At 57.6% G+C, this 17,486-nt stretch overlaps 4 protein-coding genes and 1 long non-coding RNA gene across 22 annotated transcripts; 2 read left to right on the top strand and 3 right to left on the bottom strand.

Annotated features, from left to right (window-relative positions):
• Positions 1-27: 27 nt before the first annotated feature.
• LOC107056801 (guanosine-3',5'-bis(diphosphate) 3'-pyrophosphohydrolase MESH1-like) lies at positions 28-938 on the bottom strand. Its single transcript, XM_015301796.4, has 4 exons — positions 795-938; positions 591-646; positions 278-518; positions 28-200 (listed from the first exon to the last, which is right to left on the bottom strand). The coding sequence occupies exons 1-4, from the start codon at positions 904-906 to the stop codon at positions 52-54; spliced, it is 558 nt and encodes a 185-aa protein (XP_015157282.1). The 5' UTR covers positions 907-938; the 3' UTR covers positions 28-51.
• A 388-nt stretch (positions 939-1,326) lies between these two features.
• TTLL6 (tubulin tyrosine ligase like 6) lies at positions 1,327-13,450 on the bottom strand. Of its 9 annotated transcripts, none has more exons than XM_004943961.5 (15): positions 13,109-13,288; positions 12,543-12,583; positions 10,956-11,074; positions 10,309-10,439; positions 9,206-9,362; positions 8,805-8,948; positions 7,628-7,713; positions 7,261-7,486; positions 6,462-6,646; positions 5,316-5,504; positions 4,695-4,878; positions 4,180-4,377; positions 2,358-2,718; positions 1,915-2,115; positions 1,327-1,428 (listed from the first exon to the last, which is right to left on the bottom strand). In XM_004943961.5, exons 1-15 carry the CDS (start codon positions 13,255-13,257, stop codon positions 1,352-1,354), a joined length of 2,448 nt encoding a protein of 815 aa, XP_004944018.1. In that variant the 5' UTR covers positions 13,258-13,288; the 3' UTR covers positions 1,327-1,351. The 9 variants fall into 9 exon arrangements, with proteins under 9 accessions (XP_004944018.1, XP_015147676.1, XP_046755170.1 ...); XM_015292190.4 differs by lacking the exon at positions 13,109-13,288 and adding an exon at positions 13,352-13,450 and having other exon boundaries at positions 1,328-1,428; positions 12,338-12,583; XM_046899214.1 differs by lacking the exon at positions 13,109-13,288 and adding an exon at positions 13,352-13,450 and having other exon boundaries at positions 1,328-1,428; positions 12,460-12,583.
• On the top strand, positions 1,611-9,501 carry LOC107054224. Its single transcript, XR_001468285.4, has 4 exons — positions 1,611-2,135; positions 4,336-4,690; positions 4,872-6,610; positions 8,808-9,501. It is a non-coding gene; the product is annotated as an uncharacterized LOC107054224 (long non-coding RNA).
• On the bottom strand, positions 10,665-15,693 carry GDPGP1 (GDP-D-glucose phosphorylase 1). 5 transcript variants are annotated; one of them, XR_006931105.1, is made up of 4 exons: positions 14,664-15,181; positions 13,352-14,530; positions 12,460-12,583; positions 10,665-11,074 (listed from the first exon to the last, which is right to left on the bottom strand). XR_006931105.1 is itself a non-coding variant. In XM_046899216.1 (2 exons), exon 2 carries the CDS (start codon positions 14,509-14,511, stop codon positions 13,408-13,410), a length of 1,104 nt encoding a protein of 367 aa, XP_046755172.1. In that variant the 5' UTR covers positions 14,512-14,530; positions 15,498-15,693; the 3' UTR covers positions 10,665-13,407. The 5 variants fall into 5 exon arrangements, 2 of the variants coding, with proteins under 2 accessions (XP_046755172.1, XP_046755171.1); XR_006931104.1 differs by having other exon boundaries at positions 10,665-12,439; positions 12,543-12,583; XR_006931103.1 differs by having other exon boundaries at positions 10,665-12,583.
• On the top strand, positions 14,760-17,252 carry CIB1 (calcium and integrin binding family member 1). Of its 6 annotated transcripts, none has more exons than NM_001277649.2 (7): positions 14,760-14,841; positions 15,059-15,093; positions 15,386-15,488; positions 15,693-15,846; positions 16,063-16,181; positions 16,259-16,347; positions 16,943-17,252. In NM_001277649.2, exons 1-7 carry the CDS (start codon positions 14,791-14,793, stop codon positions 17,013-17,015), a joined length of 624 nt encoding a protein of 207 aa, NP_001264578.2. In that variant the 5' UTR covers positions 14,760-14,790; the 3' UTR covers positions 17,016-17,252.
• Positions 17,253-17,486: the final 234 nt, after the last annotated feature.

The raw sequence follows: 17,486 nt of genomic DNA, 5'->3' as shown, positions 1-17,486 counted from the left end.
GGAAGTGCCCGTGGCAACCAGGAAGGAGACGCGAAGCGGCACCCGCCGCATTTATTGCCCCGTTTCCGGCCCCAGCGCCACGCCGCGCTCCTCCAGCAGCCGCCGCAGCGCCGCCTCCAGCGGCGGGCTCGTCCCGCGCAGGCCGCCCACCACCTCCGCTGCCCACCGGAAGTACTCCTGCACGCGCTCCTCCGACCACCCTGCGGGGACACGCGCGGCGCGTCACTTCCGGCGCCGTGCCCGCAGGGGGCGAGGCCAGGCCGGGGGGCGGGCGGACCTTTGGGCGCGCAGCGGCGCAGGTCCCGCAGGTTGTGCAGTTTGTCCGCCAGTTTCACCAGCTTGGCCCGGGCGCTGCTGCCCGCCGCCCGCTCCACCTGCAGTCGCTTCCGCTCCGCCTTCGGCAGCGTTTTGTCGTCCGTCAGCTCCTCCACCACGCGCCGCACCTCGGGCCCGAAACGCTCCTCGATCTCGGACAGCGTCGTGTCCGTGTCCTCCACCGTGTCGTGCAGCAGCGCGGCCTGCGGGGCCCGGGGGGGCGGTCAGGGCCGGCCGGGCGGCGTCCCCCCCGCGGCCCCCGGGCGGAGCGGTACCTGCAGCACCACGACGTCCGTGACGCCCGCCTCGTGTGACAGGATCCGCGCCACGCCTGGAACGGGAGACACCGGGAGGGGGGGGGTGGGTCGGGGCCGCGCGGCGGGCGTTCCGCCGTAGAGGGGCTGACCGGACGGGAGCGGCCCCCCGGGCCCGCCGTAGGGGTCACGAGAAGGGCACTGGGACGCGAGGAGCCGCCGCACCGATGGGGTGGTTGATGTAGGGGGTGCCCTCGGGGTCCTTCCGCCGCTGCTCCCGGTGTTTCCAGGCCGCGAAGTCCGCCGCCTCCAGCAACCGCGCCGCATCCGAACCCATGGCCGTTGCGTGAGCTGCACCGGCGCGCCGGGAAATACGCAAACGCCAGGAGCGGGCGGAGCCGAACTCCGTTCAACAGTTTATTGCAGCCCGCCCGGCCCTCGCGGCAGACGGTACAGCAGCGAGCCGTCCGGGGCGCGCACCTCCGTGCCGGAGGGCGGAGCGGGGCCCGGGCCCGGGCCCGGGCGCGGCGCAGCGGCGCGGAGCGCTCGCGCGTCCTGGCGCAGACGGCGGCGCAGCGGGGGGCAGCTCCGGCTCCGCAGCACCCGGCGCACCACGTCGGGGCTGACGCCGAAGCCCTCGGCCAGGCGCTCCAGCGGCCACTCTTCGGGCAGTTCCTGCCGCAGGAACCTGCGGGCACGGCGCGGTCACCGCCTACCGCTCCATCCCGCCTCGCCCCGCCCGGCCCCGGCCGCTCACCGCATCTGCTCCATCGCCTCCCAGGTCAGCGTCCGCTCGGGGGCGCCGCGCCCCGCGCCCAGCTCCCGCCGCAGCCGCGCCGCCTTCCGCCGCCTCCGTGCCCTGCGGGGAGAAGGACACGTGAGCGCCCCGGTCCTCCCGGCCGCGGGCTCGGCCCCGCCGTCCCGTACTTCTCGGCCTCATCCAGCGCCTCGTTCGGCGGCTCCGGCTCCCCGCCCCACGTTGCCGCCGCCCGCCGCGGGAACACGGCCAGCAGCGCACCGATCCGCAGCCCGCCCCGCACCAGCGCCGCCATGGCCAGAGGGGGGCGGGGCGGGGGCGGCCCCGGGGCGGGGGAAGCGCGGGAGGCGCGACGGGGTCCCGGCATGGGGCGCCGCTCCCCGGCACCTGGGGCTGCGGGCTCCGCAGCCGCCTATGCCCAGCGGTTCAGAGTCCTGACGGGAAGGACAGCTGGGGGCACAGGCAGGGCCTCGACATCCCACAGGACCCCAGGACCAGAGCAAAGGCGCTCGGATGGAGCGTGCCGTCCTGCAGCCGTGGTGCAGGGAGTGGTGCCCGGGGGAGGCTGGAGCCGCTGCTGCCCCTTACCTGTGCTCACGTCGCGGAAATTCATGGCGCTGGCGCAGTGCGTGGCACGTGTGTGCAGCATGAGGGAAGCAGAGGCTACGAAGAACTGCTGGGCTGTCACACCGCTGAAGCTGCCATCCCCCATGGCCTTGCCTGCACGGGCCAGGCATCCCAACGAGCCAGGGTGAGCACTGCACAGGCAGAGCGGCCGTCTGATGTCACCTGCAGGAGCACAGACAGAGGTGTGGAAACCCGCACAGCTGCAGCCTGCTGTTCTCTGCAGGGTGCTTGGCTCTGGGGCACATGCACAGCTCCCCCCCCCCCCCCCCCCCCCGAACCACGGAACAGCTCCATCCAACCCTCTTGCTTCTCCCACCTCAGCATATCAGAACTTCCATGTCTGCCCATGGCTCTGCACGCAAAGCATGCAAAGGCAGAACCAAAGTGAGATAACACACACTCACATCCTTCCGCCTTGTTTCTGGCTGCAGAGAGCTGCCAGGCGCTCATCGGCCTTCCCCTGATTTTAGTGCAGGGCTGGGTAACTGCTGCTGGCTCTGCAGCCTGGCTCCACGGGTAGCCCCTGTCCTGGGGCTGGGGGCTGCACTGCACTGTGTGCTGCTCTTGGAAAGGGATGCTCTGCCCTCGAACCAAGAGGGTCTCCAGGGCAGGGTGCTGGCCAGCCTGCAGCTGTGCCCTGGTGCTGTGCTTGTGAGCAGACGGCTGTCCTGAAGGCCATGCGGTGCCTCTTGGGAATGAGAGGGGGATGATGGTCATCAAGGGGCCAGGCTGCTGTGCCTGCAGCGTGTCCCAAAGAAACTGCGTCTGGAAGGAGAGAAAGTGGTTGTAGCTTAGGTCTGGAGACCTTGATGAGAGACAGGAAGGAAGTCTTCCCTGTCGGTGCTCACTATACATCTCCCTGCATTTCCTCTCCTAAGCACACCTCAGTCTTAGATTCAAATCATCGAGGTGGACTGCATCCAATCTGCTTGCAGCAGTGCTCAGATACTCCCATGCACTGCCCATAACATTGCCCTGAGGTGCAGCAGGGTTTGTGGAGAGAAACACCACAGCTTTGTGGGGAGACTCCAGTGGCAAAGGATCTGACCCAGCCCTGTACAGTCCTTTGCTTCTGAAAAGAACTGCCCAGAGGCTGGGCGGAACTCCTGGTTTCAGGTTCTGCTTTGCTTTGTCTGGGAGCTACCATCAGTTCTTACAGATAAAATCACATCTTACACTTCTTTTGTTAAATTAAAGGGACAGTTTCCAATTTGCTGTAAGGTACTAGAATACTCCTGCATCCCATATAATTCCTGCAACTCTGGTATCTGGAGTTTGTCAGCATCCTTCTGAGGTGTGCTGTCCTTCCAAGCAGGAGTGGAAGGCCTTTATGGAAGCAGATGGTGCCACTGGTAGAGGACCTTGCAAGACTTTTCACCAACTGCCAGTCTTTTGCACTTTCTCCACCTATCAGGTATCAGCCACCATCAGCTCTGCTACAGCCCTTACAGCCCACTGGAGTCCAGTGATGACAGAGTGCTGGCTTTCTCCTCATCTGACTTTAGAACACTGGGACCTGTGGCCTGGTTTGTGAACTGTAGGCAAGCAAATCTAGCTCCAAATTTTCTCCTGGTGCAATCCCTGCACAGCTCAGGTTTCCTTAGCCGTGCACCTTGAAATAATCCAGGACATGACAGGGGCAAAGCCAAGGGCTTATACTACAGCGAGCTCTTGCAGAGCAAACGTGACATCAAAGGGAAGCCCCACACCAAGGACTGAGCTTTGTGGTGTTTCCAGCACACACACTGTCAGGAAATGTGTAGTGGGCTCTTCACTTTCCCTGGGTGGAGGCTGTGTAATGTAAAGGGTGGGGGGTTTAGGAAGAGGCATTGCTTGCAGTGCAGAATTCACTGCAAGATATTTTTAGGCATTTCCACACTTCCCTTCAGACCTTGTTTGCTGTTTGTGCTTCTTTACCATGCTCCTAGCACTCCAGTGCTCGTAGCTCACAAGAACTCCTACCCAGGAATTAATCTTATTTAGACAGGAGCATCACGTTATGGCCCTGAAGAAGCAGGCCACACTATGCTGCATGTGGGGGGTCAGCAAAAGGTGCCCAGGGGTTCTATGTGAGTGACTGTCATGCCCCGTGTGCCCTTTTAGAAAGAGACAAAGACCCAAGGACCCAGACAGCATGTTAGATCTCATTTAAATGAGGCACATCCTCCCGCAAATGTTGGTCTCCTGTGATGGCCTCGTAGAATGATCTGGGTTATCTTCAGTTACCTGGATCTCGGAGGTAACAGTGCAGGCTCTGTGGGTGTCAGATGATCTCTCAGTTGTGGGAAGCAGCCGGGAGAGCTGATCTACGATGCCCAGGCCTTGGATAAGGTTCTTACGTCTTGCAAGAGCATTCACTCTTTTCTTCTCTTCATTTTCCAGAATATCCTGGGGCTGCATGGAGTCATACTGCACATGCTCTGTCTTTGGAAAGAAACACCTGAGTTACAGCAAAGTTGAAACTGTATAAATGGGCAAGAAATACAGAACTACAAACTGCTCTGAGCCCTACAGAGAATTACAGATCTCAGGGTAGAGTAACATGAAAATTCCTACGGTTGGCACAGCAGCAAAGGGCAGCACTGGTGCCTACAGGTGTCTCCTGGCACAAGCCATCAGCCCCCCCAGGACTTCATGGAGAGGCCTCATCTCCTTAGGAGATACCCATGGCCCAGTACTGTTCCTAGAGCCATGGATTGCCTATGATACCCCATGGATGAGCACAGACGAAAACAAGGTACCTTTTTCTCACACATCTTTCTGCTTCTGTAGGTGAGGTGGGTTGCAGAAGCTGGGGTTTTGTTATAGACTGTGGATTTATCTGTGGCTGACTCTCCCTGCAGCCTTTCCTTCCTCTCTTTTTTCTTCTTGCTGTTAGCAGCTTCTAACTTTTCTTTCTTTGTGCGAATTTCTTCCAGTTGTTGCCTGCCACAGAAGAGTTGTCTTGGTCACTGGTTCCATAAGAGGCATAATAGCGAAACACTACAAAGACTTCAGTCTGAGGACATTTTACTGCAGTCAAGTTCTGTAGTGAATAGACCATAAAGGAAGTGTGCCAAGAAATGGATGCGGAGTGCTTTTAAGAGAGCCTCTCACTGCTGTAGGAAATGCCCATGAATTAGGCTGTGCCTGCCAGAGGGGAGAGAAGAGTGGAGGATGTTTCAACATGTGCCTCCAAATTCCAAAAGTCAATGGAATACTGCATTTGCCTTTCAAGGTTATGCGCTACAGAAGCTGCTTTGCCATGGCAACGTAGTACAAGCAGACTCTCCTGTATCCAGCTCTCCACAGCTTCCTTCCTTCCCTTAAACAACAGACTTACTCCCAAGAAAGGGTCACAAGGAAGCAGTGTCTGAATGTACCTGGTACACTCCTCTCGTGCTTTGGATGATACCGTCTCCTTGAAGAGGGAGCTGCTCTGCTTGAAAAATGGCTCATACTTGTCAGTTCCACATGCTGGGTAAATGCGCCGGTAGCTGCCCAGGTGGGAGTTCTCATAGTCCTCTGCCTCAGAGAGCCAGGCTGCCTGGCTGCTCTCTGACTCCTCATGTCTGCAGACCAGGAGAAAGCACAGAAAGCACACGCAGGCAGGGAGCTGTGATGGGAGGCTCCAAATACTTTACTGAGAGACAATGGACATAGCTAGCTTTTTACTCCTGTCTTTCCCTATCTGAGAGTCTGTTTCACACAGGTTCGCTGCTGGGAACCAACAATTCCCACTTCTTCATTCTCTACATGGTGAATGCTGGTGGAGCATTTTCATTTGTCTTCCCTGCTGCCAGGATCACACCCTGCCCCTCGGCCTTTTCACCCAACTAAGCTGGTTGCCAGAGGAGTTCAATTACAGTGTGCATGTACAAGGAGTGTCTGCCATTCCACACTTAGCTGGGAGCTCTCCAGCCAGCAGGGAGCTTGGAGCAGTGGAGGCTGCAGGGGCATGAAGTGTACAGGGTAACAAGCTCATCTTCTCCAGCCTGCAGTTTTCTCAGGTTTCCTAATTGAAATGGGAGCTGGAGGCAGTTCCTGCCTTGCCCTGCATGGCAGGAAAAGCCCGGGCAGCAGCCTCATCTAAAATGGCCTCGAGAGGCCATGCAGATTAATAAATCATGAAAGGGCATGCAGACAAAGAAGGGTGGGAAAATTCTCAACCCTGGGAAAGGAATCCTGCTTTGGAGAAGGGCCCTGTGCCCCGGGGTGCTCCTGGTCCCTGAAGCAGTGCTATGTCCTGTCCTGTGAGAGTCACTGTGAGACCAGGGATGCTGGCACAGCCTGACAGCACTGAAGCATGTGAGGACATGAAGCTCTATCAGGAAGCCCAGGGATCATAGCGCAGGGAGTCCCAGATCCCTTCTGAGATCAGTTCTGGACAGGCTCTTCCCGTCCAGAGCGTGGATGGCTTGGGTGAGCTCCATCAGATACTGCACAGAGCCACGGCCTCAGGTAGCGTAAGTGTCAGAGCCCATCTTTTCCTCACTAGGGACCTGCAGTACTAGTAGAAAGAGCAATACCTGGATACATGAGGAGTCCGATGAGCCTGGAGGAGTCGTTCCTTTGCCCGCTGCTTGTCTTCCTCCATCATTTTCCTTTTGTTACAGGCATGCACATTTATCAAGTTGATGGTGTCAAACAGGAGAGCATCCTTTACCTCATGGTCCAGGTGAGAGTCTGTGGTGAAGCTGGGAGAGTGGTTCACCTGCCAAAACAAACAGCTCATCTAATCTGGCAACTCTCAGCACTCAGACTGCTGCCTGCAGCAAGCATGCTGGCCCCAGCCTGCTGCACTGCGTGCTTTCCATTGATCAAAGAATATCCTGAGTTGGAACGGACCCACAAGAATTGAGTCCAACTGATGTTCTCCCCCATAACAGTGGCTGAAAGCAGGAGGGTGTGCACAGCATCTGGTTCTGTCCTTCTATCCCTCCTGCAGTATGATGCTCATCCACGCTGCAGGCTGCTCAGCCTCTGTGCCCCCACAGGACTGCAAGAATAGGGCAGCTATCATAAATTCAGGATGCTGTTACAGATCAAGGAGCTCTGAGGTTCAGGAAGCTCCCTGCTGTTAGAGAGGGCATATAGAGAAATAGGTTCTTAGATCTGGTGGACTGAGGTTGTTTAGCTGGCAGAAGGTTGTTTGGCCACTCGTATTCATAACCTGTTTAATTCTGTGAGTGAGGTGGCCTAGTTTAATCAAATAAGTTCTGTTTAGCCCACCAGCCCTTGTTCTCAAGCCTCCTCCACACAAAGCAAGCTTTCAACTATCTGCTACTTTCAGAGCTGCCTCAACACAGCAGGAGACTTCTTCCTCACCTCTAGTAGCCAAGGTTTCAGATTTCTGTCTAGCAAAATATCAAAACCCAGTATCTCAAAACAGGCACAGCTGGTAGTGTGGTTAGGAAAGCAGCTTTGGTAATTGTGCTTCACCACAGGGTGAGCTGAAATCAGAGTCTTTATAATTATATCTTCAATATCTTCCCAGAGTTTTGTTGTGTTGTAGCTGTTATCCATCATCCAGGCATTCAGGGTGGAGAGTTTCCTGTGTGGAAGACAGGAGATGATAAGACCTCACCTGTGATGTCACGCTTCACCCCAAAAATAGTGGAAGTAAGCCACTGTCCCCAGTGCAGCTTTCCTGCAGGATGTCACAAGGCATTGTGGTGCCTGGACAAGACTATACCTCTTACTGCCCATCGTGTCATCCTGGACAAAGTTTGCATTACGTTTGTTGATAGCATAATTGGTCAAATGCATGCAGATATCACCCTGAGAGAGGAACCACAAGAGACCTTCACTTACACTTAATTGCAGAGTATAAATAGAAACAACAATTCCATTAGTACTACTCTAGCCACCAGCTTCACCCACTTTTACCTCCTCTCTGTAACAATGGCTTTCAGCTGGTGATTCACTCTCTAACCAGAAGTTAGAGCTAACTGCTCTACTTGCTCCACGACACTTTCCTAATCTCTTGGGTAGAGCACAGGAATCAGCTTCACAGACACTATCTCAGTTGTAACCTCACCACTAAACAAGGGACTCCCAGGGCAGAAGCTGCTGCACATTTCTACAGATTCATCCTCTTCCTTTATTCATGTGAAGCAGAAGACCTCTCCAAGATATAAATGTGTTGGAGTGACAGGGCATATAACTGTGCAGCTCTGGGAGAAGTGTATCTCACACTGGACTGTGATCAGAATGCCACAGTCCAACATTAGATTCCATGTTCTTTAGGGATTTTACACGCTATGGACCCCTACTTAGAAAGAAGCATTGTCATGGTCTGTACCTTTCTTCCTTTCTTTCCATTTTCCCTCCTTGTCTCCTAGGCTGTTTCACTACCACCAGGTAAGCCCCAGGTCTCTGCCTGAAGTACAGGCAGACAAGGAATGGTAGAGACTCAAGAACACTCACAGAGGCAAGAAGCAGTAGCAGTGTTGCCTAGAGACATGGTGGACTCTCCATCTGTGCAGATTTTCATTACCTAACTCAGTGAAATCTCAAGAAATCAAGTCTGAAACTATTGTTGGCCCAGTTTTGAGCAGAAGGCTGAACTTGAGACCTTCCTAGGTTCCTCCAAATCCAGACGCCTCTAAGATTCTGTGATAAAGCCACTAAAAAGCTCAGATGTGGGACCTAGGAGTAGAACTTCAGACACTCCCAGAATACCTTCTGTGTGGAGGAGGTGCAGAGGGAGGAGAGAGCAGGAAAAAAGAAAATCAAGTCCCATAACGCCTACCAGTCCCTGCCTTTCCAAGGTCTGGAATGCCCCTCGGACAAAGTAGGGACTAAAAGCTACAGATACTACATGAGTTTTTTGTAATCCTCCCTTTTTTTTTTTTTTTTTTTTTTTTTACCAGGTTTCTCCTGCTGGGATCGATGTACCTCATGGTAGCAAACCGGGCCAGACCCTCCTCGTAGACAAAAATCCTCAGTGGGTCACAAGATGTGACCAGCACATAGATACGCATGTCAAACTTAAAGCCATCAATAAGGAAAGGCTGTGAGGAAAAAGGCAGGAGCAAGCATGAGATAAGGGAACATTGCTGGGTGTGCTGCTGACTCCTCAAGGCCAGCTGCTCCACCTGCACTGCCTGCTCCACCTCCAGCAGCTCAGCAGTGAGGAGGAAGACAAGCTTCCACTGTGCCTCTGGCAGATTCAAGAGACATGGGGCAAAGGACACGAGGAGGAGGCAGGGTGCAGGAACAGCTAGGAAGCTGCGGTCCTTCACCTGTGTTTCAGGACAGTCCCCATTACCTTAGAGATATACTGCTGACAGATCATATGCTCTCCGTGTTTGATCTCTTCTGGATTACGTGTTATGAAGATACCTCGACCTTGGCAGCCACTGTCTGGCTTGCAGATGAATGTTCTGTTCTTCCTCCTGCGTCTGTAGGCCTGGAAGTCTCCATAGCTGTACAACGAAGGGGTGACTGTTACATGCTGCAGAAAATGAGTCCCTCATCTCTCTGGCAACGTTTAGATATCCAAACTATTGTGCTACTAACAGACCTAAGTTCTGCAGCAAATAAATAGTACAGCAATTCCTGGTTCATATCAGCTCTTATTTAGTCCTTGTGCAACCTGACAAAGCTCTTCTAGTTTCAGCTTTTTCTTGCACACATTTCCACCTCTATCAGGAGCTTAATGGGAAACAGTCAGCACTATTTGTACAGAAGCCAGTGAAGATTTTGGCTCTGCTGCTGCAGAGGGATCAGGGGAAAATAAAACTCTCTGCCTACAAAGGAGGAGGAGGTCACAAGTCCTTACATCCCCTTTTGTTCCAGCTCATCAGCAAATGGTCAGGAGGCTGCAGCCAGGATGCTCTAAGCAGGGTGCAGAGGCTCAAAAGCTGCACTCACATATCACATTATGTGGTTGGTCTTCAAAAGCAGCTCCATTGGGAGTACGATGCCTTGAAGAGTCAAGCCCACATGCCAGTTAATTATTTTGCCATTGATGGAGGAACACTTTCTCTGTACTGGGCATAAAATATAGGGAAATGAGGAGCCATACTGACCCTTCTTGCGTGAGTGGTGGGCACTGAACCCAGCCTTTGTGGGGAGAGAGCCTCTTGCTGCTCTGCAGTTACCTCTGCTGTTCACGGTGAGCCGCAGAGGGACGTTCCCCAGAAACATAGATGTTGTGCTTCTCATCCTGCCCTTTGGCTTTCAGGGTGGGTCCCTCTCCTGAGATTCAGCTCTTTGGCCACTACTCAGCACAGCAAACATTGTAGGGGATATCATTCCACAGGAAATCTCAGAGGCCATTCCCATCCAAGCCCTAGCTGTCAAGCACAGTGCTTCTCACTTCCTGATTTCATACCCCTATTCTCTGCTGCATTAATGTGTATCACTCACTCAGCTGGCAGGCTCCACGTACGGGGAAAAATATTGTACTCCTTGGGGAAGAGTTTGAGCATGCGGTTAAGGTTGCGAGCCAACAAGTCCTTACGGCAGATCTCTATCATGCCAGGAAAATGGTTGATTTTCTGGAAGAGGTGCAGAAGAAACACAGAATCATCAGCAATAATCCTTGAGGTCAAAGGAAGCCAGTGTATGGAGAAACAAGCACGCAGAACAGGAAGGCAGGTCAGTTGTTGCCTCAAACGCCTGCTGACAAACTGCTCCCTTTCAGAAGCTGCAGTACTGTAGGAAGGCAGAGCTTCAGGGCTGAGATGGAATGAGCAGATAAATCACACTGGTGAAGTCAGATAAAGCAGTTAGTCAGCAAGAGTCATTTATTTCACTCTACATTAAAGGGGCTGGCAGCTTTCCAACTCCCCACTGACTGTCAGACTGTTACTGATGGCACTGCTACAGAGACACAACAGAAGCAGTGACTGATGAACCTGTGTACTCTGGGACCGACACAGAGAATGTGGGGCACAAGTGCTAGTTTTAGACACATCAGTTTTGTTCTGCAACAGTTTGTTCCATTAACAGCTCCGTCTCATCTTCCGCTCCTGAGCTCTTCCTGCTGGGCACCCTTTTCATGGGGTATTTACCTGAAACCGTTTCATTTCCATGACACGTTCCAGAGAGACTGAATAGTCAGTCCAATACACCGTCCAGTCCTCGTTTTCTCCCACTTCTTTCAGCCCACAGCATAGTGCAGCACGACGCACTGTGTGGAAGGAAGCACATGACAAAGGTCCAGGAAGAAGATACAAATGCCAGGGACAGTTAAATCCCCAGAGTAAACAGGAGGGTAGGCAAAACTCTTCAAGCTGCACTGCTACCCTCAGCGGTGATAAGGTCTAAGCAGGACCCTTCAGGAGACATCAGAAACACAAACTCTATCCAGCTAAACTTGCCACAGCCTCTGCCTGCAGGTATACTGGGAACCATCGGCCCTGCAAGTCCATTTGCCTTGGGGTTCCAGAACATCCCCTAGACTACAGCAGGCTTGAATCTGCCCTGGGTTTGATGCCAAACAGCCAGACACAAGTCTTTGAAAGGTGTTAGTTTCACCTTCAAAACCAAAGGCTAATCAGTAGCAGAATGCACGAGCTTTGGGTGGAAGGTTGTTGTTGGAATGATTAGTGTTGGCGCCAATTCTGAATTTGTCCTCTTATAGAGCTGAGGGGCTGATGAAGGAACCATGCTATGAAACTGAGGCCAGCCAGAAAACACAAGGGGCACCTCAAAGTCAGAAGCCTCTGTCTTTCCACACACTCACAGCCAGGTGGCCAAAACTGCCCAACAGCCCACATGCCATTGAGGCTGTTAGAGCCCTCCTCTATCATAACCCTGCCGCCATGCATTGGCTGTTGCCTTGTTGCTTATTCTGGGCTGACCAAGCATAGCATAGCAGCACCACAAAGAGCAGCGCTGGGCACCAGAGCACTGGAGGTGGGCATGAAACTGTCCTGGTTCCTACAGAGCTCACATTGCCACACCATGTTCTGTCGTGGATTGTCATCTAACTCCCATCACCAAAGTGCCTGAGCATGGCCGCAGGTGAAACACGTGTCACTCTGCATGAAAACAGCATTCCTCACACAGCTGACAAGGCTGCGACCTTTAGCAATGCAAACATGGCAGTAATGCTAGAGTAGTCATTAGCAAATTGACTAATAACATCCATCAAATTGTTCTTTTGAGAAACAGCTTGTGGCAGCAAAGAAGAGTGAGACACGAGCATGAAGCAGCTACCCAGAGGATGTCATTCGACATGAATATCAAAGAGATATCGCAGGTACTGATCCAGCCTGCTGCACCACCTGCTTCAACTTTAACTGTCTGTAGCTCTCACTTCATTTCCCCAAGCACAGGTACCAGTCCTGCATTGTAACTGCCTCTGGCGAAACCCTTCCCAACAATTTTAGCAGAGATGTGGGTCATAGAGATGTACAGGGTGGTGAGGACTTGCACTGCTGCTATGTACTTTGGGTCTCTTTAAAGCACAGAGCTCCTCAGCCCGAAGCGTAGAACCTCCACAGGGATCCAAGTCGCTTACAAACAGTAAACACATAACACAGAAGTGACTCTGCAGGAGAAATTCAATACCAGCACTCCTCAGTGGCTGAACAGCCACCTGCATGGCTTGCTGTGGGTGGGCTCGATCCAAAGGGCCACATCCTCGGACTTACCGCTCTCGTACTTGCAGCTGGTCAGGTTAATGGATGGGATGCTGGAATTGAAAGAGACAACACAAGAGCTGCTCAGTGAGGTGACCAGACCACATCCAAGGGGAGTGGGCACAAAGAAGACAACTGCCTTCCGCCACATTCGTGTGTTACTCATACCCCACAGAGCTGACTGCCAAATCTGACCCATTACCACGGGCTATGTGGCAAACGGGTCCTGAGCCCGCGCCCTTCCTCTGGAGGACGCACCACGCTTGGGGCAGTTCGCATTCCTCCTCGGGCTCCGACCCGCCCGCAGGAGCCCGGGCCCGAGCGGTGCAGGCCCGGCCACCCCCAGGCACAAAAAGCCCCGGGCTGCTCCGCCTGCGGACCCCACAACAGACACAGGAATGCGGTGCGTGCACACAGACAGGCTTTATGTGTGCAACACGGCCCGGGCAGCACAGCTCTCACCAGGCAGACACAAAGACAGACGGACACGCAGACGGGCACAGGCCGAGGGCTGCGGGATCGGGCAGGCCGTCCCGGGGCCGCGGACCGCTCGGGCCGCCTCCCCCCGCCGCACTCGCCTGCACTTCCTCCGCTTCTTTCGCGGTCTCGGGCTGGAGGCGGCAGCTCCGGGCTCGTGCCCGGGGGCAGCGGATCGGCTCGGAGCTGCCGCCCCCGGGCCGCCGCCGCCCGCCTCCATGGCGCCGCTCGAGACCGCCGCCGTTCCCATGGCGACGGGGCAGCGGTCTCCGCTCGACCATAGAGAGTTCGGCACAGCCAGCTAGAGCGGCTCCCGCCCGGTCGCGTGGTCGCACCCGCCGCACCTCGCCATTGGCTGGCAGGGCCCCGCCGCGCCCCCTGCGGGCAGTGCCCGCGGGGCTTAGTCCTCCAGCAGCCGCGCCAGCTCAGCAGCGAGGCGGCGCATTTCCGGTTCCGGCAACAGGGGTTGGCGGATGGCGCGCAGCGCTTCGGCCTCGCCGAGTTCTTCGAAGGCCGCGGCCGCGGCCACGGGCAGGTGTCCGGCCAGCTCGCACAGCGCCACGTTGAAGGGCGCGCCCTCCTCGGCCTCAAAGCGCGGCCTCCGGGCCCACAGCAGCAGCCGCAGCCCCGCGCCAGGCCCGGGCCCGGCCGAGCCCTCCGGCGGGGCGCCCCGCGTCACGAACACGTTGTAGGCCAGCCCCATGGCCAGCAGGCGGGCAGCCGCCCTGCACACGTCCCGGGCCAGCGCCTCCAGGCCGGCGCCCGCCGTGTAGAAGAGCAGCGCCGGCGCCGGGGCCTCGTGCAGGAGGCTGAGCCCCCGCGAGGGGCAGAGCGGCTCGGCCGGCGCCGTCTCCACCAGCAGCGGGTGGGCCAGGTAGAAGCCGTGCAGATGCAGGTGGTTGACGGAGGCGGAGGCCCCCAGGCTGTTGAAGCCCACGCGGAAGCCGGGGTGGGCGCTGAGCAGCACGGCCTCCAGCCCTACGCGCAGCAGCTCGGGGGTGAGCACTTGCGGCAGGTGCAGCGTCGGCTCCGGCAGCAGCAGCACGTGGCCGCGCTCCAGGGGGCTGACGTTGATCACCACCAGCACGTGGTCCGTGGCTGCGAGGTCGCTCTCAGCCGGGGGTCTCCGTTGCAGGCGCAGCAGCACCTCCCCGGGGCGGATCTGCGTGAAGTTGAATTGCCGGGGGTCGAAAGGCTGCGTCAGGCTGTGCACTGCCTGCGGCCGCCTGCGCTCAGTGCCGCGCTGCACGTTGAGCTGGGCCAGCAGACGCATGGGGCCGGGCAGCACACGGGTGGGCAGCTCCGCCAGGTGGTACCGGAACAGCCCCCGCGCCATGCGCTCCTGCCAGGCCCCCAGCAGCGCCCGGTCGAAGTGGGATAGCGTGGTGCCCGGCCAGGCGACTCCCTCCAGGATGAACTCATCCTCGTGGTACACCAAGTCCTCGGGCTGAAGGGCGTCCTGCGGCCCCGGCTGCTCTTGGTGCTCGCTGGTCCCTGCTGCCATGTTCGGTGCCACGGGGAACCTGAGTGGGGAACGCGGGCACGAGTTGGCCGACCCCGCCCGCAGCGCTACCCTCCGTTCCCGGCGTTCATCCCATCGCCCGCCGCGGCCCACCCCGAGGTCCCGCCGATCCCCCACCCCATCACACCACGCACCTGCGCTCCCAGCGGGTGCCGCGCGGGGCCGGGGACGGTGCTACGTGCAGCGCGTACCCACCCCGGGGCGGGACGTTGCCACGGGAGGGGCGGAGTGACGTGCGGGGCGGAAGCGGCTCCGGGCGCCATGGGGGGCTCCAGCAGTCTGCTGCCACAGGAGGCGCTGGGGGAGTACCAGGTGGGGGGGGTGCCGCGTCGGGGGGGGGGGGGGGGGCGGAGGGGAAGGACCACCGGGTGGAGGTGGGGACCGAGGGATGAGGAATCTGTGGTCCCGGGTCTGAGGGAGCTCCGGGATCGGTGGGACCCGGGGAACGGGGAGAGTCCAGGGCTGCGGCGGGGGCCGGGACGGAGCAGCTCCCCTCGGGACCCCCGGGCTGACCGCGCTCTCCTCGCAGGAGCTGACATTCCTGAACAAGCAGGAGATCCTGCTGTAAGTGCCGGGGCGGAGGCTCTGCGGGAGGGGGGCTCAGCCCTGGGCATTCTCCCCGCGGTGCGGGCGCTGCTCACCCTGGGTGGGTGGGGGGTGGGCGGGCAGCGCGGGGCTGGGCCGGCCCGTTTTCGTCACCCCGGAGTGCGAAGTACGCGGGTGCGGCTCCGCCGGCTCCGGGTCCGACAGAGCGGCTCCGGCCCTGCGCGGTGCTGCCTGGGGGCAGCGCTGCCCCCGCCCCGGGGCTGCCCCGCGCGCTCCCGCACGGAGGTGCCGTTGTTTTCGCCTCCTCAAGTGCCTACAAGAGGTTCAGCGAGCTGCTGCCAAGGGAGCAGAGGGAGAACGCCTGCTCCGTGCGCGTTCCCAAGAGCCAGATCCTGACGCTGCCGGAGCTGCGGGTACGGTACCTGGAGTGGGGCGGCTGGGCAGGCTCACCCGCCGAGCCCTCGCCGTGCTCACCATGGATCGCTTCCTCGGCCCCGTGCAGAGCCCCGCCGTGTGATGGCACGGCCGTGCCGGGTGGGATGGGCCGAGATCAGAGTGGAGCTCTGCTCCTCGTGGGTCGGTGCCAGCCCTGCCCTCAGCCTTCCCCATCTCGGCAGGCAAACCCCTTCCAGCACCGGATCTGCCACGTGTTCTCCACCTCAGAGGATGGGGATGACAGCATGTCCTTTGAAGACTTCCTCGATATGCTGAGCGTCTTCAGTGACGCTGCCACCTCAGATATTAAGTCCAGATACGCCTTCCGCATCTTTGGTAACCCTGGGTGTGATGTAGTGTCCTGGGATCCCACCCAATGGCTGGGGACAGTTGGCGAGGGCTGGCAGTGCCTTCAGTGTGCCCATGGGGCGGCTTTGGGAACATCCTCTGTACTTGGAGCTGCCATGCCCATGAGTTGTCCCAGTCCCCTCTCAGCGTGGCTGACTTGAGTCACAGGGGCCCCACAGAAACATAACTTTCTTCTGTCCAAAGACTTTGATGATGATGGGGTCCTGGACGGGAAGGACCTGGAGAAGCTGGTGAACTGCCTGACAGGGCAAGGCGAGGAGGCACGGCTGAGTAGCATTGAGATGGAGCAGCTCATCCGTAACGTGAGGACCTGACCTGGGCAGGGGGCACTGCATGGTCCCGGCTCCGGAGAGGTCATTGCTCACTGCCTCTCCTGCAGGTCCTGGAGGAGTCTGACATTGACAAGGATGGCACCATCAACCTCTCTGAGTTCCAGCATGTCATCTCCCGCTCCCCAGACTTTGTCAGGTATGTGGCTTCCAGCAGCATAAGGGGTCCCAGGGGTCAACCCACCCCACTGCTGTGCTGGCTTTGGGGTAGCATTTATCAGAGCAGCAAGGCAAAGCCACCCCTCAGAAGTTCCCTTAGGAACTTCCTCCTGCACAGTACTCACCCACACGGGAGCACAGCACGTCCCCTGAGCACTGGTTGCTCACAAACCACTTCTCATGCAGCAAGGAGGTGCAGAATGTTGTATCTCTTACAGCTCCTTCAAGATTGTCCTGTGAGGGCCCTGTGGCTCTCCTGCAGATCTGCTTCTCCAGCTGCCGCATCTCTTTGTTATCTCAGATGTTCCCTCTTCTTCTGAGGAGAGCAGCCCAGGCCCTGCTCCTCCCCAGCCTGGCAGTGCCTCACCGTGCTCCAGGGCAGAACTCTGCTTCCCCAGTGCCTGGTGGGCTCAGTTACAGGTGTCCCAACAGCCCTGTGAGGCTCCACCACAGGCAGCAGCGTGGCTGTCCCTGCAGCACATTTTCACCCCCCCACAAGCACAACTCTGCGGTGGGTCGGGGCAGGCACAGAGGTGCCACACTGCATTGAGCACAGCCCCTCTTACCGCCCACAGTACCATATGTGCCTTCCGCTGCTCTTCTGTGGTGTTTTCCTACACCCTGGGGAGCAGTCTCTCCGAGCAATAACCCAATTGCACTTCGGATGTGCCATCCCAGCAGTGCTGTCCCTTTGCTGCCCTGGGGCACAGGGGCTGCGCTCCTTGCTTCAGCACCAATACACTCAGGGTCTGTTCTCGTTTTCCAGTTCTTTCCTCTCTGCCTTAGGCTCATGCTCAGCCAGTGCTCTGCCTGGAGCAGGCAGGGCCTGGCCCCTTCCTTTGTGTGCCGGAGAGGACAAATAAAGGGCTCTGGTTTCACCCCCAACCTGGTCCTGCTGCCAGTGGCCTTTGTCTCGCGGCGGGGGAGGGAGGAGTGGGGCGCGAGCGCTGCAGGACCACTGCCAAGAGGGTGCATGGCCCCCTGCCGGCCCTCTGCCCTGAGCCAGCTGCAGTTCCTGGGAACAGGGGTCCCAGTTCAGCAGGGGGGCAGGTCCTAGTCCTGCTGGGGAACGAGCTCTGTGCAGGATCCCTCCCTCCTTGGGAGAACCAGAGGCTGTTC

This window comes from Gallus gallus, chromosome 10 (genome assembly GCF_016699485.2).
Source record: "Gallus gallus isolate bGalGal1 chromosome 10, bGalGal1.mat.broiler.GRCg7b, whole genome shotgun sequence".
Classification (NCBI taxonomy): Eukaryota; Metazoa; Chordata; class Aves; order Galliformes; family Phasianidae; genus Gallus; species Gallus gallus.
This window is presented reverse-complemented; position numbering and strand designations above follow the sequence as displayed.

What these genes read in the sequence shown, in the direction of transcription:
- TTLL6 (XM_004943961.5), bottom strand. Translation starts at nt 13,257, where the DNA reads ATGGGAACGGCGGCGGTCTCGAGCGGCGCCATGGAGGCGGGCGGCGGC. An exon ending in GACACGATGGGCAGTAAGAG is followed by an intron (nt 7,487 to 7,627) that starts GTATAGTCTTGT and finishes TCTTCCACACAG; the next exon opens with GAAACTCTCCACCCTGAATG. An exon ending in CAGAAACAAGGCGGAAGGAT is followed by an intron (nt 2,116 to 2,357) that starts GTGAGTGTGTGT and finishes GTGCTCCTGCAG; the next exon opens with GTGACATCAGACGGCCGCTC.
- GDPGP1 (XM_046899216.1), bottom strand. Translation starts at nt 14,511, where the DNA reads ATGGCAGCAGGGACCAGCGAGCACCAAGAGCAGCCGGGGCCGCAGGAC.
- CIB1 (NM_001277649.2), top strand. Translation starts at nt 14,791, where the DNA reads ATGGGGGGCTCCAGCAGTCTGCTGCCACAGGAGGCGCTGGGGGAGTAC. An exon ending in AGGCGCTGGGGGAGTACCAG is followed by an intron (nt 14,842 to 15,058) that starts GTGGGGGGGGTG and finishes CTCTCCTCGCAG; the next exon opens with GAGCTGACATTCCTGAACAA. An exon ending in AACAAGCAGGAGATCCTGCT is followed by an intron (nt 15,094 to 15,385) that starts GTAAGTGCCGGG and finishes CGCCTCCTCAAG; the next exon opens with TGCCTACAAGAGGTTCAGCG.
- LOC107056801 (XM_015301796.4), bottom strand. Translation starts at nt 906, where the DNA reads ATGGGTTCGGATGCGGCGCGGTTGCTGGAGGCGGCGGACTTCGCGGCC. An exon ending in CGGACGTCGTGGTGCTGCAG is followed by an intron (nt 519 to 590) that starts GTACCGCTCCGC and finishes CGGGCCCCGCAG; the next exon opens with GCCGCGCTGCTGCACGACAC. An exon ending in GCGCCGCTGCGCGCCCAAAG is followed by an intron (nt 201 to 277) that starts GTCCGCCCGCCC and finishes GTGTCCCCGCAG; the next exon opens with GGTGGTCGGAGGAGCGCGTG.